Consider the following 19,059-nt stretch of genomic DNA (forward strand, 5'->3'; position numbering starts at 1 on the left):
ACCAGGTTCTTACCATGTAATTTGTAATACATTATTCCCTTTTCCATGCAGTCAACACAAACTTGTACCATGTAGGCTACGTTCTGCGACGTTACCAAGTAAAACACAACAATTTACCCAGCAAGTAAGCTGAAACTGTATTGTAAAAGGAAGCCTTGTTTGTTTCCATGGTATTACCAGGTTCTTACCATATAGTTTGTAATACATTAGTCCCTTTTCCATGCAGTCAACACAAACTTGTACCATGTACATTCTGCAACGTTACTAAGTAAAACATGACAATTTACCCACTAAGTAAGCTGAAACTGTAGTGTAAAAGGAAGCCTTGTTTGTTTCCATGGTATTCCAGGCTCTTACCATATAAGTTATAACTGGTTATTCCCTTTTCCATGCAATTAACACAAACTTGTACCATATATGTTCTGCAACGTCGTTCACCAGTAGTTAAGCACTTTAATTGTTGTTATAAAACCCCAAACCACTGTTGATGAAAGGCATATTAAAATTAAACAAAATCAAAGGCTTATCTTTCAAACAATGCATATCTCACAAACAGGCACTGAACACTGAAAAAATCAGACAAAAAAAGAGCCGTCCACATCAACTCAATTTAAATGTTACTGATGTTGTTTTGATAAAAACCCATGACAGTGTTATGGCAAGTGACCACAATGAAGACAGCTTCAACCTCTACAATTTGAATAAGTGGCAAATGCCATGCAGCAATCTGCCCATGGGAGCATCTTTGTGGTCATTCGCAAACCAATGAGTCCACTCGATGAATGAGATGGCTCTTTAGTGTCCTCTCTGTGAGGTATCCCTGCAGTCTCCACATCTGGGATTTGTAGGCTGACCAAGGCCTGACCAGGTACCTCCAAATCTTCCCTTCCATACTGTAATAAAGAATCAGAAGACAAGAAAATAAACATTAAGACATTCAATTAATGAACATTTCTAGAGGGTTTCATGGTGCTGTGGAACAGGTTAACATGCTTTACATTAAGCTGCACTCTGGCAGCAGATGTAGAAAGTGATGAGAAACCAACAAGGTTGGAGCGGTGTCTCTGCCCCGCCAAACCCCCTGCATTTGAATCTGGAAGAATCTGTATTTCCTCCTCAGCCAGACAGTTACAGCGCTCCTCATAAACAGGCTTTCGGGCTCGAAAGTTTCGGGCTCGCAGTGGAGAGATTCAACAAATATAACGCCTGTTGACTCTGGGTATGAGGAGTACGGCAACTCATGGACAATAAGACAGAACACGCTCAAGAAAGACTGGGAGAGAGAGACAGAGAGAGAGAGAGAGAGAGAGAGAGAGAGAGAGAGAGAGAGAGAGAGAGAGAGAGAGAGAGAGAGAGAGAGAGAAACTCTGCAAGAAGCCTCCCATGCAAGAGAAGGGTCATAAAGACCCAGGTCTAATGAACATCTCCTGTATCGGGGGTACATTTGCCCTGGGAAAAAAGGGTTTATTTGATAAATATGCCCCAGTGCAGCCAACCCATCCTAACTGTGTCTGGAGGGGGGGAGGGGAGGGGGGGCACATGGGTGTCTTGGTGAACAAATGGTGACAAACAAAGGCAAATTGGGATTAAGACCCCTTGCTAGGCAGTGGCCCCCAATTTAGATTACAATGGATTCAAAGGTGCTATGTAGAAAGTACTCACACACTCACACTCTCTCTCTCTCTCTCTCTCTCTCTCTCTCTCTCTCTCTCTCTCTCTCTCTCTCTCTCTCTCTCTCTCTCTCTCTCTCTCTCTCTCTCTCTCTCTCTCTCTCTCTCTCTCTCTCTCTCTCTCTCTCTCTCTCTCACACACACACACACACACACACAAAAACACACACGTGTGAGCTCAGACACACACAGACACAAAACTTGCTCCATTGTTATCAGAATGTGATAAAGTTCAAGGCCCTGCATTCACACCCAACACACACACACACACACACACACACACACACACACACACACACACACACACACACACACACACACACACACACACACAAAAGCACAAAGGCAGAAGGGTATGGGTGCCTGCTGTAAAGGGGGCAGATTCAGCCATTGGAGGAGACAAAGACAAAACATGAAATGCACAAAGCCTTCTAATCCAAGGTTTCAAATGAAAGGCCTGAGACAGTGTTGGGTATTAAAACGGCACATGGCCTTATCCTATAAATCTATATCACAATCGACAGATGGGGAGGCTTCTGCCTGTGTTGCCGCTTCTGCAAGGAGGTCATGAGAAAATCCTCAAAAGTAAACTGGTCTGGTGTGTCTGGACATGACAACATGGACCATGGGATATGCAATATAGGGCATGGATATGGAATATCCTGGAACCTTCACCTTATTGTGGTGGAGAGGTTTGCGTGTCCCTGTGAACCTGAGGGCTGTGTTGTCTGGAACCTTGTTCTCCGTAGGATCTCCCATGGCAGAGTTGCCTCAGGTGAGGGGACAGTCTAAGAATGGTTCACAAAGACCCCATGAAAGAACAAGAGAGAGCATTGTTTTCGTATTAATATGGCCATTTTAGACCAGTTTTAGAATGTTTTACACTACAGACATGTTGAACCCCAACATGCTTAAAGGAGGCATATAATGGTGTTTTCCCAACAAGTCAACGTAGTATTTGAGTTCCACAAAACAAGTTTATGAAGCTGTTTGCTGGAAATAGCTTTTAGGTAAAGAAATCTCACCTACCGCTATTCCCCTCGGTTTCAGTCCCATCAGAATGCGCTGTTTCTGATGTCTGTAGCTTTAATGCAAATGAACTGCTGCCCATTGACCAATGAGCTGTCAGACTGAACCACAGCATGGAGGAGAAAGGATTGTTGCCGTTTGCGGACTCCTGGAGCTCAATATCTATATAATATAATAATAATAATATTATAAATGGGTATTTATATAATATTATATTTAATATCAAAAGCTATGTGCGCCTCGGATGATATTGTGAATCATAAAGACTGCGTCTGACGTCTCTGGTACTTCCACAAAAAGTAAAGACTCGTAGTGGGGGATATCTCGGCCATGGTTTAGAGGAATTGGGGGAAAGGAACTTTGGCCTTGACCCTCTGAAGTCCATGAACCGCGACATGGAGGAGAAAGGGATTGCACTCCGGGAGCAGAGCTGCCGGACTGCCGGACTACCGCCGAGCTACCCCCGCCGGCAGCTCTGTTCCGGGAGTACAATCCCTTTCTTCTCCATGTCTCCTTCTGCGGACTGCTGCCGAAGCTTCGGCGGCAATCCGGCAGCTCCGGCGGGGGGAGCTTGGCGGCAGTCCGGCAGAGAAAGGGATTGTACTCCCGGAGCTGAGAAGCCGCCAAGTTCCCCCCGCCGGAGCTGCTCGTCCGCTGGTCCACAAAATCTAAGCTATGCTCTGATTGGAGGGAAGTGGGGAAGTGGGAGGTAATATTCAACTGTGCCCCCTTCCTACGTAGGAGAGGGCGCTGAAACCGACTCGCTCGTTTGGTAAGTGTAGGCGGAGTACTTTCAGAAATGCACTCACTCAAAAAATCATGTACAGACTTTTTTCAAAGTTTGTATGCGTGTGGGAGCACCAGAGACCCAAAACAACACCCCAATCCAAGTAAAAGTGTTGTTTTGATAATATGTCCCCTTTAATGTCAGCATAGTACCATATTCAGCTATGGACAGATCACACACGGAATGCAGGTTTATTGCTATTTAGAAGATGATTTATTATTGATGGAGTCACAGCTACGCTATTCGAACGCCAGACTTCCGAGTCGAAAGTCGAAGATCACCCAGCTTTCTTGAGGCATTTCTCTGAGGCACGCCCCCTTTTTGTCTTCATCTTTTGGAAATCTGAGAGTAGACCAAGAGCAGTGATGACTCTCTCAACAAAATGGCTGCGCCCGGAAAGAGATTATTACTTTTTGTATTTGTACCACGTTGGTAATTTTAATTTCGATTTTAAATGCTCTTACACACTTGATTACATTGCTACTTTATTCCGGTCACCAATTTATACTTTGCATGGTCTTGCTGTGCGTGCAATACAATATTAAGTTGTGTTGTTTGTTTTCGGGCTGGTTTGTTAAAGAGGCTAATGTAGCTAACAATGAACAACGACTAGCCAATTTTATGAAACAATCTCAAAGGCAGGAACGCTATAATTGTTCCGAGACCGGAAATTACGTCAAAAGTGCAACTCGGAAGCCTGGCATCCGAGTATCCAGGAACACACCAACACACGCGCGCGCGCGCGCACACACACACACACACACACACACACACACACACACACACACACACACACACACACACACACACACACACACACACACACACACACACACACACACAACCATGTTTTTGCTGCTATGACTGAGCGGTCAAAGCCTAGGAATTTTACTTATTATAAGTAACGTAACAATAGAGAAGTTGAACTTAACGTAAAAGTAAATGAATACATTTTCATTTCCAGAGCGCCTGGCTGGGAAGCCAAACTCCTTTGGCTGGCAGGGCTCTCTTCACCAACAGAGTGGGTGGTTCTGCAGGTGGCGGGATTAACCCAATAAAGGATCGACCGGAGCACGTGACCAACACTTCCCGTGCACCTGACTAAAACCTCGCCCCAACAAATAGGTTCCTATCAATTATATTATTAATATGAACTAAAGTGCATTAATACCACATCTCCCCTTTCTAGAGAACAAAGGATAGACTGCCTTTGTCTTATCAGACCTTAGAGGATTATTCTGCCTCTTGTTGAAAGGTCTGTCCCTATCTGAATCCTGTAAAGAAGAACAAAGTAAATAAAGGCAGATTATTTAACAACAAACCAAAATACTGTTAAATTCTAATTACTCCCAAGTGCACAAAACTAAAACACAAACAGTACACAGTAACATAGTATTTCCTCTTCTTTTTTTTAGTTCACAGCTTAAGCCTAGCAGGTGCAACTATAGCTCTACCAGACCTGGTTCTGAGAGTAGGAGTCTCTACAGGTGAAACATGAGTTGTCACAGCAGGTGTCACAGGAGCCTGCTCAGGAGTTGTCTCTGGTATTTGCTTAGTTGGAGAACCTTTGTCTTTCGTAGGTGTATGCAAAGGTATCAGGGGACTGTGGTTGCGTCTCACCACCCCCTGGGGAAGATCCACCAAGTAGGACCTTGGAGTGGAATGGTTCTGAAGCACAGTTCCTGATGTGTCAGTTACCCATACCCGTTCTCCCGCCGTCAGGGCACTGAGAGCTTTGACGCGGTGACGCCTGTTGTAGGTTTCAGCGTCTGACCTCCTCTTCTCTCTTTCCTCCATAGCGAAAGCTACACCATCAGGCAGTGCAGGGTCCAGCTGAGTGGGAAGGATTGGCACTGTGGTGCGAAGACGCCGACCCATAAGGAGTTTAGCTGGGCTGTATCCACTCTGAAGGGGTGTGGCTCAATAGGTGAGTAGAGCCAGGTTTTTGACAGTCTGCACTGCCCGTTCCACTTCACCATTACTCTGCGGAAACCTTGGGCTGCTGGTGCCGTGTCTGAAATCATACGATGTAACGGGGGTTTAGGCAGAACCCAAGTGCACAGACTGACAATGATGACAGGGTAGTCCAAAGGTTTATTGATTGCACAGATGATCTGGATCGGGCAGGCAGAGTAAACGGGGACAGGCAAGAGTTCAGGGACCGGCAGGCAATCAGGTAGGCTGGGGGTACCGTCGGCGGGCAGGTAGTCGGGGATGCGTGGGGTCGGTATCAGGAGGGCAGACAGGCAGGCGAGGAAACAGAAACAGGGGAGCAGACAGGCCGGCAGGGACTCGACAAAAGGCGGGTGGTCAGACAGGCGAGGGTTCGGAAGTAGGATCAGTGTTAGTTCTGGAGTTGCGGGAAAGCTCTGTGAGTAACGAGAGACGATCTGGCAGAGACTGAGTAGAGAGGATTGACATAGAGGGAGCACAGGTGAAGATGGTTGAGCAAATTAGGTGAGATCAGCTTGGCAGGCAGGTGAACGGGAAAATCAAAAGCGGACCATGACATACAAGGCTGCAAAAAAGGCAAAAACGACCATGCCTGGCAAAAAATCATCGATGACATCGTTGGACCTGGTGTGCGATAACTGTGCAATCTCAACACACCTGGAGAAGTAATCAACCATGAGGTACGTTTGGCTCCCCCGGAGGATAGGTCCGCCCCCATCTTTTGCCATGGTCTTTCTGGGCATTGAGTGGCTCCTTGCGATTCTGTCGCTCTTGTATGCATGTCCTGCAGTTGAGCACCATTTAGTTTATTTGCTGACTGAGACCAGGCCACCACACAGACTGACGAGCACAATTTATGCACTTCTCCACAACCGGATGTCCTTCATGCAGTTTCTCTAACATGTCGTTCCTCATTGCAGTAGGTATAACAAGCCTTGTGTCTTTCAGCAATAAGCCGTCTTTCACTGGGAACGTAGCTCGCTCTGGCCAGTAATTTTTCAGTACAGGTTTCTGTTTCGCATGTGCTGGCCATCCTTCTGTGCACAGGGTCATGACACGTGAGCAAGACACTGTCAACTTTCAGTTGCTCTTTCAGACTTTCTACATACATGGGACTTACAGGTAGTCCTTCCATGACAGCGTGTACATAAATGTTGGTGCCCTCCATCAGCCCCTGTTCCTCTGTAGACATGCAGGATTTCACAGGTGAGCGTGACAGTGTGTCTGCTGTCCAAAGTGATTTTCCTGGTACATGCACAATGGAGTATGAATACCGCATCAGTCTCATCCTGAAGCGCTGGATTCTCGGCGGCAACAGATCCAGTTCTTGTGCTCCAAGTAGGCTGAGAAGGGATTTATGGTCAGTCTCCATGCAGAACCGTTTACCTATAAGGAAATCCCTGAACCGTTCACAGGCCCATGTGAGGCCAAGAGCCTCCTTTGCACTTGTGCATACAGTTTCTCAGTTGGAGTTAGCGATTGCGATGCGTAAGCCACAGGTCTCCAGTCCTCCTTCCACTTTTGAAGAAGAACACCACCCAGCCCATATGATGATGCATCGGCAGACACTTTGGTGTCTCTGTTCGGGTCATACATAGCAAGGACCGGAGGAGAAGACAGTGCTCTCTTCAGCGATGTGAACGCCGTTACTTGGTCCACGTCCCAGACCCAACCGTTTTTCTTTGAGAGGAGGTCACAGAGTGGTTTGTCTGTTTCTGCTAGCTGTGGAATGAACATTCCCAGCTGATTGACCATTCCGAGAAAACTCTTCAACTCGCCGACATTTGTGGGCTCTTTTATCTCCATGATGGCCTCTGTCTTTCTTGGGTCAGGGCAGATCCGCCCACATGTGATGATGTGGCCCAAGAAGACTACCTCACTTGTGGAGAGTCCGCATTTGTCCACATTAAGGGTGATGCCTGCTTTCGAGCATCATGCTCTTCCTAGTCGCGTCCCCACCATGGACGCTGGAAGTGGGGGGGCTGAGGGGGCTGCAGCCCCCCCTGGTGGCGAGAGGCTGAATGTGAAATGCAAAAACCCCCGTGGAAATAAATAAATATATCAGACTATTATTATACTATTGTCATTTTATTTACATAACTCAAACAACATATTTGACTATAAATGTCACAAGCATGATTTCATTCACAAAATTTAGTACCACAAACACAGCATAACGACTGTTTAAAGTGTTCTACTCTGGACGTCATCAACGAGGCTAGCACTAACATTTTGAACAGAGCTACAGGATTTTTTCAAAGATCCTGTGGGTCATGGTTCCACCAAAAGGCAAAACACTACGAATGTAGAATGTGTCAGTATTCAAGTGTCTTTACCAGCATTACCATCAAAGGATCACCCCCCAATCAGACCGGAGGAGGAGAGCTTGGATGAGCCGGCGATGCTAACTGCTGCGGCGCCGTCGGTGGATTCTGTTGCTGCTACTAGCGGGGAAGCTAGCACTAGCTACAGTCTGAGTGAGGAGCCTTTTCAGCCAAAAGATTTTTCGTTCCCAGCCAGGCGTTTTGCTAATGAAAACTTCTCCAGATAGCCTCATCTAGGCTATGTTACTTGTTCATAACACTGTCTAATGAATAATATCAGTACCTTGTGCGTGTAATTAAATATTTGAGGCCTTAATTAAAGACATATTCTGAGAAATACTTGCATTTCATGTGTGATTCAATGAAGCACATTCACAAGTTGGCCTTATGGTGTATTTCTAAAACCTCTGGTCTAATACAGGTTGGTTGTGATGACATCTCATTATAGCCTTTATCACATGATTACTAGGCATATAAATAACCAAGTGTAACACCCTATCGAGAACGTTATTTATTTATGTTTGACATTTCGCATTATGATGTCATCGGAACGTTTCTCAGCCCCCCCAACTGTGAATTACTTCCAGCGTCCCTGGTCCCCACACCAGTAGGTCATCAATGTGGCAGACCACCCCTTCTAGCCCCTCAATGACCTCAGCCATCATGCGCTGGAAGTGTTCGGTTGCTGAGGTGATACCAAAGGGGAGGCGGTTAAAATGGAACCACCCAAAGGGTGTAATGAACGTGGTGTACTTGGATGATTCCTTTGTCAGCAGAATCTGCCAGAACCCTGTGTCGGTGTCCAGTTTGCTTCAAAACTTCGCACAAGCAAGCATTCCAAGGCTCTGGTCTACTGACGGTAGAATGTACTTTTCGCGGCACACATACACGTTCAAGCAGGTCGGATCCACACACAAACGCACAGACTCCTCATCCTTCTTGGGCACGACCACCATGCCACACCTTTACCAACCAACGGTGTAGGAATTCTACTGGGAGTTTTCACTGAAAATGGCACAGCACCGGGTTTAAGCTTGATGGCGTATGTTTTTTGTATTTCACCTAAGCCACTGCAGAGTTTGGGATAGCATGCCTTGATATTCTCCATCTCTATACTGTCCACACGGACGAGTAAACCAAGAGCCACAATGACTGGCCTCCTGAGCAAGGGCGTTCTCAGGTTTTTGACCACATATACCTTCTCTGCTGTCCGTTTAGGTCCTCTCCTCAGCTGCAGTCTGACGAATCCCGACAAATCCAGAGGATTTCGTCCCGGACCATACAGGAGTTTCTCCGCTTTCTGGAGAACAAGCTACTGTGTGTCAGAAAAGAAGTTGTTTAAAACAGTCTGTGAAACGACAGTGACATCTGCTCCGGAGTCAAGTTTGAAAGTGAAATTTTTGTCCATTATGCCAATATCAACAGTCCATGGATCAGTATCGGATGAAACACTGGATAGGCTAGCAGCTGAGTGTGAAGCGGTTAGGATGAGGATCAGTACCACTAAATCTGGCAAAACTCTCGATCTACCTGTCAATCTACGTTCCTACCCTCACCTATGGTCAAGAGGGATTGGTGATGACCGAAAGGACGAGATCAGGATACAAGAGGCCGAGATGGGTTTGCTCAGGAGGGGTGGCTGGCGTCGCCCTTAGGGATAGGGAGAGAAGCTCAGCCATCCATGAGGAACTCGGATTTAGAACCCCTGCTCCTCTGATTAGAAAGGGATAATTTGAGGTGGTTCGGACATCTGGTAAGGATACCCACTGGACGCATCCCTAGGGAGGCTTTCCAGGCACGACCTGTGGGGAGGAGACCTCAGGGAAGATTGGAATGGGAAGGCCTCGGGACTAGAGCTGGTAAATGTGGCCCGGGAAAGGGAAGTCTGCTTGAGCTGCTTCCCCCGAGACCCGTCCCCGGATAAGCGGTTTGACGATGAGGATGATGAGGATATTAGAATGTACATTGTAGAAGACAGAAGGTAGCATGTACAATTTAGAAAATATACTGTGCAATATAGAACTTGGAGAACATGAAATAAAATAGAGAAAATATCATATAGAATATGGATCAGTTAATATAGAATATGAGATGACATGGATTGTAGAATGTAAAATGTAGAATGAAGAAAATAGAACACGGAACATAGAAGATGAAAGATATAAGATTTAAGGTGTAACATAGAATGTGGAATACAGAATATGTTCCATGTAACTTGGGACATAGAGCAGTCAACAATAGACACCAAATGGTTTTCCGCAGCAGGAGAAGAGGTGGTACCCACCCACAACACGACCAACAATACGAGATGCAGCCGCAAATGTACAAAGGGGGCAGACGATTTTAATTTCCCTCGAGAGTTGGAGGTTGCCAACTTTTGTTTTTATGTTGCATTGAAGAAATAATGCGTTCAGCGCAACGCCAGGAATTCACAATGTCTGTGTTTCTTTTTCACTGTCTCTGAGGCTTTCAAAGATAACACCACTGGATTATACAAACACATGTTGGAAGATCCACCCAATTTAAGAGGGCCTGTGAACCTCCGGTGTTGACACTCTCTCTCTCTCTCTCTCTCTCTCTCTCTCTCTCTCTCTCTCTCTCTCTCTCTCTCTCTCTCTCTCTCTCTCTCTCTCTCTCTCTCTCTCTCTCTCTCTCTCTCTCTCTCTCTCTCTCTCTCTCTCTCTCTCTCTCTCTCTCTCTGTCCACACACAAAGGCTGTCTATTGTGCGTAGGTCTAGATGAGATTTGCATGTGTGTTGGACTTGATTACACACGAGGCCGATGGGAGCCTGGCCACCTGCGGTCTCACCCCCCTCTGTGATCAGGTCTTTACTGGCATGCATTCCATTCAATGTGAGGAGTAATATGAAAAAAAACAACGAAAAAAATACATCTTAATTGGCCGAAAAACACATTGGCCAGGCTAAGGTGTAAAGTGTTAAGCCCCAAGAGCGATATGTTTAATAAGTAGCCTAATCCCTTAGCATTGGATGCAGTGGGCAGATATAGGACTGGTGGAGCTCCGCAGAGTGGCTCTCAGAGACTGGAGACATAACACTGGTCTGTTGCATGCGTCAATGGGCCCTGTGCCAGATATCGACCGTGTGACTTACTAGCAGATATAAATGGCTTGGTGTCGTTGACAAAGTGGACTTTGGTGCTGCTGTGGTGCCAAAATCTCTTTCTTAAGAGTTAAGATATAGCTTAAATGTTTAAAATGCTGATCCTATAATCCCACTCACACCTATGTGTGTGTGTGTGTGTGTGTGTGTGTGTGTGTGTGTGTGTGTGTGTGTGTGTGTGTGTGCGTGCGTGTAATTTTGAGCATTAATTTGTGGGGCGAGAGAGGGAGAGAGAGTAACTGTGCTTTGTCTGAGCATTATCGATGTGCATCGTAACATACTTGTATTTTAGAGTGTGTGTGTGCGTTGACAAACGCACACACACACTTGTTGACAAACACAAATAGATAGCGAAAAAAGTGCCCCGTAATAAAGGACATCCTACATTGTAACGCAGAGGTACTTCATCCCATTACGCCCTCCCTCATCATGTGAGCGTTAAAGTAAAGGGTTAGGGTTAGGCTACACTCACTTCTGTTGATAAACGCACCGAGTGCGTCTATCACCGAGTCGGTGGCATCCTTGGAGCTCAGCAGGATTATTAATGAGACATGGTTCATTATTGATCCCGGGCTGACCTCCAATGAGGTATATTCATCATCTTATAATATCTACCAAGCAAGCTGTTAATGAGATCCACGCAGCGCCCCGCCAGACCGCGACCTTTGTGTGTGTGTCTGTGTGTGTGTGTGTGAGTATGTCTGTGAGTGTGTAAGTGTGTGTGTCTGTGTGTGTGTGTGCGTGTGTGTTTGTGTTTGTTTCTGTGAGTGTGCTTCTGTGTTTGTATCTGTGAGTGTATGAGGCCCCGTCCACACGGGCGAAAACAATCTTTTCCCCTCTGCTTTCCTTGGTTGCGTTTCAGGAATATCTCCGTAAAGAAGGACTCATTGCGAAAACGCATCGAGCTGTAGAAACGCTGTAGTACATATTCAAAGCCACTGTGTTGCGCTGGTTCTCCACAAAAAAAAGAAGAAGACGTCGGCTGAGCATGTGCATCAAGCCTGTGCGCTGTAGTCGAGGAGGAGAAAGCAGTTGTTAAACCTTTTAGATTGAGCAAAAAATACTTTTAATGTCAGTTAGTAATTACATTTACCAAGGGGCTGTATTTAAAACTACAAAAATAGTACAAATAAAATCAAAAAAAAAAAATTACGGAACTCTAATGGGTGCCAAGCTGGTGGGGGGTGCAATGACGTCATCGTTTGCGTATCAGTCTTCCACACAAAAAAAAGAAAAGAAAAAAAAAGTGTGTTTTCGGACACCTAAAACGGCAGATCCATCTGGACGGTCGGTCCAAACGCACCAAACGTATTCATTTTCACCAAAAAAATTATTACGTGTGGATGGGGCCTAAGTGTGTGTAAGTGTGTGTGTGTGTGTGAGCCGGATTGGCTGGGGGGATTGGACCCGAGTGCGAGCCATGGACATATTATAAAATGGACAACGGATTCAAAAATGAGGGTCAAACAAAACGGATTCTTGTTTGACCCTCAACTATGCTTTGATCAGCATATAAGAAGTATAACTAGAATTGCCTTTTTCCATTTGAGAAACATTGCAAGAATCAGATCAATGTTATCTGTAGTGGATGCAGAGACACTGATTCATGCGTTTGTCTCGTCAAGACTGGACTATTGCAATGCACTGTTCTCGGGATTACCGAACTCTACTACAAAGAGTCTACAGCTGGTACACAATGCGGCAGCTAGATTGCTGACCAGAACGAGAAAGTTTGATCATATTACACCTATTCTCGCCTCTTTACATTGGCTACCAATAACTTTCAGATCAGACTTTAAGGTGCTATTGCTAACCTATAAAGCCTTGCATGGACTATCTCCATTGTACCTGAAGGACCTGATTATTCCTTATAGTCCTTCTCGGTCTCTCCGGTCTTCGGGAGCCGGCCTTCTTTCATTGCCGAAGGTTAAAAAGAAATCGGCTGGACAGAGAGCATTTGCCTATCGAGCCCCCTTTTTATGGAATAGGCTGCCATCAGCGATCAGGGAAGCTGACTCTGTGGAGCTATTCAAAGGGAAGCTCAAAACGCACCTCTACAATCTTGCATTTGGAGTGTGAAAACAACAGATGCGTAGTGAAGACTACTCTGTTTGCTTGTGCTTTTCTTATTACATTATACATTCCCACTATGTACTTTTCCGTTCTAATTCACTATTCTGTCAGTTGTAGCGTGCTGCGGGTGCTGGACTGGATGCCTGGACTCTCCTCATGGATAACCGGCCAGAACCCCATCACCATTTTAATATGATGTACATGTATTTACCTGTATGCCATTTGTGGCACCCATTGCACTCCTGACCATCCCTGGAAGAAGGGATCCCCTACACTGCGTTTCTTCTCAAGATTTCTTCCTTGCTGATTCAAGGGAGTTTTTTCTTGCCCGTGTGGGGGCATGGGTAAAGGGGGGTGTCACAAATATTTGGCCTGTTAAGCCCTTTGAGACTGTAATGGTGATTAAGGGCTATACAAATAAAATTGAATTGAATTGAAAAATGGCGTCTATTCATTCCTATGTAAACTGCTCAATGGCGCAGGGCAACATCAAGGAGAGATATGCTTCCGCATCGTGGGTCTTTGGCCACGCCCTACTTCATGACGTACCGGATGCAGAAATATTCTTGTTTTTTATCATTGTTAGCATTGTAGCATCATAAGCGAGAGGTCAGGGCCCCGTTTCCCGATATCGATGGATCTTCGCTCGTAAGATCATTCTCTCGATGGATCTTTCGAACCATCGATCATTTCTTTAGAGCGTTTGCCGAAACTCCTCTTAACGTGAACGCGCATTCGCTGCACTCACGACGATCGTAGGATTGTACCTGTCCACTGACATGGTGCTGAAACGGGCTATGACGCAGGGGGAGACGCAGGAATGTCGGAGGAAAATGGGGTTAAAAAGGGTTAAAATATCTCCCCATCAAGGCCAACAGAGTAGCCTACGAAAAGAATAGATTGCAATAATATGAATGCTAAAGATATTAAAACACAATTGATTAAGCCTAGGCGACATATATATCAGTCCTAATCCAGATGCCTTCACAAGTCCAGCGGAGGGCTCCAGTTTTCGGCGGCCAAGTCATGCGCTGTGATATGTGTGACAGCTATGTTGCACAACATTGCAGCTAAGGCTGGGGTAGCTTTGGTTGAACCGGAGGACATTGAGGACGATGACGACGAGGAAGATCGGTGTGAGGACGGCCTCCCTCATAACTACGCGGCTGGTTTTCATGCACGTCGAAGAGTGATTGAGACTTTTTTTTTAACCCCCTCCACCCTCCCACATGTCACTAAACATTCCCGTCAACGTGACCAATCCCCACCATATCCCAGCCTTTTGCCTGCTCCTTTGCATTTTTTTTATATTTTTATAATTCATATTTTTATTATTATTATTTATTTATTTATTTTTACATTATTTTAGGCTACGTTTTATAAGTAGCCTATGTCAGTCTGCACAAATCCCTCCCACTTTCTCTCACACATTTTAAGTGCTCTGCCTGCTCAAACATTTCCTGGACTGTCTCTCTCAAACTAAGAACATAATGGCCCACATTAGGCTCAGACGCACGTGATACACCATTACCAATGTGTTATAATAAAACGCATCCAATACTAGGAATGTCCGCTGGTTACGCCACTGAGGCTATAGTAGGCTAACAAGGCTCTTAGCGTCCTACGAGTACCCTGGAGCACTCGTTAGCTACGAGCGTTTTCAAGACGTTCGTTACCAAAGATGCTTTCGGGAAACGGTGTGAAAACTGTACGATGCTCGTACGACCCACTCTGCGATCCACTTAGGCTAAAGATGCTTTCGGGAAACGGGGCCCTGAGCGATAGCAGTCGCATTGTTTACCGACCATGGAAGTAATCCCCCGATGATTCTCTATATGTTTAACAATTATTATTTTAGATTAGTTTGCCCCTTTTTGACTTTATAAGAAAAGCACCTTGTATATACCTTTTTGAATGTTAAAACAGAAATAATAATTACCACTAGTTTTTAAATATATTCCTGTTTCTGAAACGAGAATCAAATGCCCAATATATACACAGAACGATTTGGAAGCCTAGAGCTCTTCTTCCTGTCTTTTCTTTCACTCCAGAGCAAGTCCAGAGAGAGTATGGCGAATTGAGACTTTGGACATTGAAGGCATCGAAGAACTCAGAACGAACTAGTGATTTGTTGCTGTGCTCGTCGATGATTGCATATACCTTCACAGCTCTATCACGATGGCCAGCAGGGTAGACCGTGAAAAGGCAGATCTTAGAGTATGATCTGTCACTCTGACTCCGCCGCCACAGACTTCGGTGCAGCGGGTTGTGACTTCTGAAGTTGGGGGAGGTTCTTGCTCCCCGCCATGCTCTGCAAAGGGGTGTGGCTCTTCTGTCCAAGGTATTGGTCTTGGGTGGAGGGCAGAGATATGCCTCTCACTTCAACACTCAAGGCATCCTGTTGTAGACTCACAGTTCTTGGCCATGCGTTGTGTAGATGTACAACATTTAAAGTTAAAGTCAAATGCGACATATCCATCTCGCATGTGAGGGCAGTGGGACAACGGCACGGGCAGCGGGACAACGTCGCGTGTAAGGCCGAAAGGGTTCACCTTGTCAGACTAGGCCCTAGTCCTATGCCATGTGGTCCCTCTGCCCTGGAGGGTTCACCAGAACTCCACACTCTGGGCCACTCACTGCTTACCTTATTAACTAGGGTGAGGAAGCCCCGAGTGTGGAGGTCTTGTGGACCCTCCAGGGCACCGAGACCATGTCACATCTGAGGCCGTGAAAATTGTGAAATTGTTCACCTTGTCTGACTAGGGGGAGCAGAGAGTGGCCCCAAGTGGGGAGGTCCTTATTTCATGCATTTGCATTTATTTGCTTTATAGTATGAGATGAGTCCCTGTAGCAACCAATAACGTTATAATGGCCAATAACGTAATAACTGCCAAAAAAGCACGACTCCGTCGAAGCGTCACAGAGTTGGATACATGGAGTACTAAAACGAAACCCTTCCTCACAAGGGAAGCAGCTCAGCTTCTAGTCCAATCACTGGTCATGTCCCGCCTCGACTACTGAAACTCGCTCCTGGCTGGACTCTCTGCCTCTGCGATTAAACCTCTGCAGTGCATCGAGAATGTGGGAGCGTGCCTCGTGTTCAACCTACCTAAGTTCTCCCATGTGACCCCCCTCTTCCGGGACCTCCACTGGCTCCCAGTAGTAGCTCTCTTCAGATTCAAGATGATGGTACTGGCATACAAGGCAGTCGATGGAACTGACCCTGCCCACATCCAAGCGTTGGTCAAGCCACACACCCCAGCTCGATCCCTCTGCTCAACTACCTCAGCTGGACGTCTGGTACCGCCATCGTTAAGAGCAAGCAAAGGTCGATCAGCAAAGTAACAACTTTTCTCTGTTTTGGGACCTCAGTGGTGGAACGACCTCCCTGCCGATGTCAGGATCCCAGAGTCGCTCACCAGCTTCCGCAAAAGACTCAAAACTCACCTGTTCAGAGTTCACCTTGACTCTGCATAGCTACCCAGCCCCTTCCGGCCACCATTGCGTGTTGTATGTCCTGGCACTTAATGTACGCACTTATTGTACGCATTTAATCTACGTTGCACTTATTCATACTACTTAATTGTGTAGCATCAGCAGTAGCTGTTATCACTGCTGTACATGGAGAATGGGTTAGCCTAGCGATTGTACTTGCACTTGGTTCTATGAACATCTTTACTGTACCGACATCGATATATTGTTTCACTTCTTATGACAAATGTACTTATTGTAAGTCGCTTTGGATAAAAGCGTCTGCTAAATGCCCTAAATGTAAATCTAAGAGTTACATATACATCCAAATTGAATCTTTGCTCCATTAAGGCATCCTGTTGGGGGGGTATGAGGGTGGAGGGGCATGTGTTGCAAGATGCAATATTAACGCGATAGTAATATATAATAATGCACTATTGATAATGTGCATGTTAAAATACATGTTAGTCACATTGCTCATTTAAATTTATTGAGTTGAGGTCCCCATTGGTAACCTTTGAAACACACACAGTCGTATGACAAAATTAACATATGAAAACATTACGTCACAGGTCCCCTTAAGGGTCTTCTACCTGACGGGGTCCCCAGCAGTCGGTAAACTTAGACTTAAGTTTTCAAGTGACGGCTGTTATAACAGCTGCACATGGCGTGTGGATCAGTTTCTGCCTTGTAGACCACTCAGAAAGGGTGGTTCCCACCAGTCCACATTTTGCCATGTGTCCCCACATATATCCCCATGTGTGTATGTGTGTGTGTGTGTGTGTGTGTGTGTGTGTGTGTGTGTGTGTGTGTTGGTGCAGGAGGTGGGGGGGCTTTTAAACAACCAGCCACACATCAAGTTGTGTGTCCGATGAATGCTGAGAGGTGCTTTGTCTGATATATTTCTTAACGTGTTTAATGGGGTGGATTTGTCGCAGGTTCTTGTGTTTTTTTCTGGGTTCTAATTACTTCTGTGTGTTTGTGCTTTGTTTCATCATTAAAATCCATTCTTGGATAATCTGGAATGAGTTGGTCAATATGTCGAGTCCCAATTCCTCATAATTTCCAAATTGTCGGGAGCAGGGGGGGGGGGGCGGGAGGAGCATCGCTGATGACAGATTGACGAATATTCAGATAGGGTGCTGGAGGGGATAAAGTGCTCCCTGTCACGTGAGGGGCGTGCTGAGTTATCATCAGTGAGCCATAACCCACTGGCTCATTTACACGTCTGATACCGGGGTCCCGTTAGCCATACATGAACCACGGAGAAAAGCCCTCTCTCTCTCTCTCTTCATACACGCCTCACAGAGTACCTCGGTTGGTCTCTTTCGCATAAACAGAACACCTAATTAAATATGAATACATTTCCATCGCTAATACAATGGGCTGCAATCAACGGACCCCCTTTCAGCGGCTCCAAGATGTGGCGTCCTGACGGTGTTTATAATTGTATTCCACCACAGCACCGCTACCGCTGCTATGCTATGGTGTGTGCAAACGGGTGGAGGAGGGAGAGGGTGTGTAGGAGGTGGTGAAGGGAGACGATTGATTCCACGTTTCTGAGGCCATGCCAGCACCGGAATACAAAAGAAACAAACCAGCCAACCCCCGCACCCCCATCACCGCCAGAGAGATGAGGAAGGGAGTGTTTGGATAACAAATGCATCGGGGGTTGCGGCGGGGGGCGGAGGAGCCGTCGCGAGGGCCAGCACACCGGCGTCACATATCATAAATCAAATCAGGGCTTATACCGTCGGCGGGCCGTTTTGTAAAAGTTTAATTCATTTGAAGGCGCACGTTTCTACAAGCTCTGCTTACAAATTAGGGAAATTAAGTGTGTGTGTGTGTGTGTGTGTGTGTGTGTGTGTGTGTGTGTGTGTGTGTGTCTGCTTATTTTACCCACCCACCTATTATGCTACTTCCTTTCAAAATGCATAGACTTTTGCCGGAGGTTTTTATTTTCAATATGTCGAAAGTGATGTGGGTGTTGCAGTCTCTGGCTCCCCCTGGTGGTTTTGTTGGGGTAAAATACGTTTGTGTGGCGCATTAGGTGTGACGTAATAGAACGGGTGTGTTGTGGGTAGTGTAAACGAAGGACCACGCGGGAAATCAGTCGGAGTCTACAGTGCGAACGTGATAGTAGCCTTTTATGCTCGCGAATGTACCATTGTTGAATAAAGAAAGCCTAATTCATTGCTGCAACCAACCAACGCCTCACTGTGTGCTTCGGCTATGTTAACCGGACCACTAGACAAGCAAGTTACCTGCAACGAGCCAAGTAATAGAATTGAAACCAGCTCGCTCCCAACTACGGTTCGGAGCAGGGAAGCTGTGGGAGGTAACACTGGGGGCTCGTCCGGGATTAACAAAGCAAGAAGAAAGTGAGAGTATGGACGTCGGACGGTCGGACGCAGACTGAGCTAAAGCTAAAGGTACCGTTAATGCTTGAAATAGGAGGCCTGTCGAGATAGAGTCGAGATGGATAAGCACCAACCCATTTTTAATGGATGTAAGAGACACTGATATGGACCCAGTTAACCACATGGACGGCCGATATGCCGACGGCACTAACCCCTTCACGGCTAGCATGGAGCTAACGTTAGCCGCAGACGGAGGGATGGTTCACGGCC

At 46.1% G+C, this 19,059-nt stretch overlaps 1 protein-coding gene across 1 annotated transcript in view; it reads right to left on the bottom strand.

The window, feature by feature from the left end:
* Positions 1-293: 293 nt before the first annotated feature.
* LOC132463634 (major facilitator superfamily domain-containing protein 8-like) overlaps positions 294-19,059 on the bottom strand; it is a 58,769-nt gene continuing 40,003 nt past the window's right edge. Inside the window, exon 10 of the mRNA XM_060059935.1 lies at positions 294-893. Within this exon, the coding sequence (XP_059915918.1) occupies positions 796-893 (98 nt within the window). The 3' untranslated portion in view covers positions 294-795. The remainder of the gene's footprint in view (positions 894-19,059) is intronic.

This window comes from Gadus macrocephalus, chromosome 8 (genome assembly GCF_031168955.1).
Source record: "Gadus macrocephalus chromosome 8, ASM3116895v1".
Taxonomy (NCBI): Eukaryota; Metazoa; Chordata; class Actinopteri; order Gadiformes; family Gadidae; genus Gadus; species Gadus macrocephalus.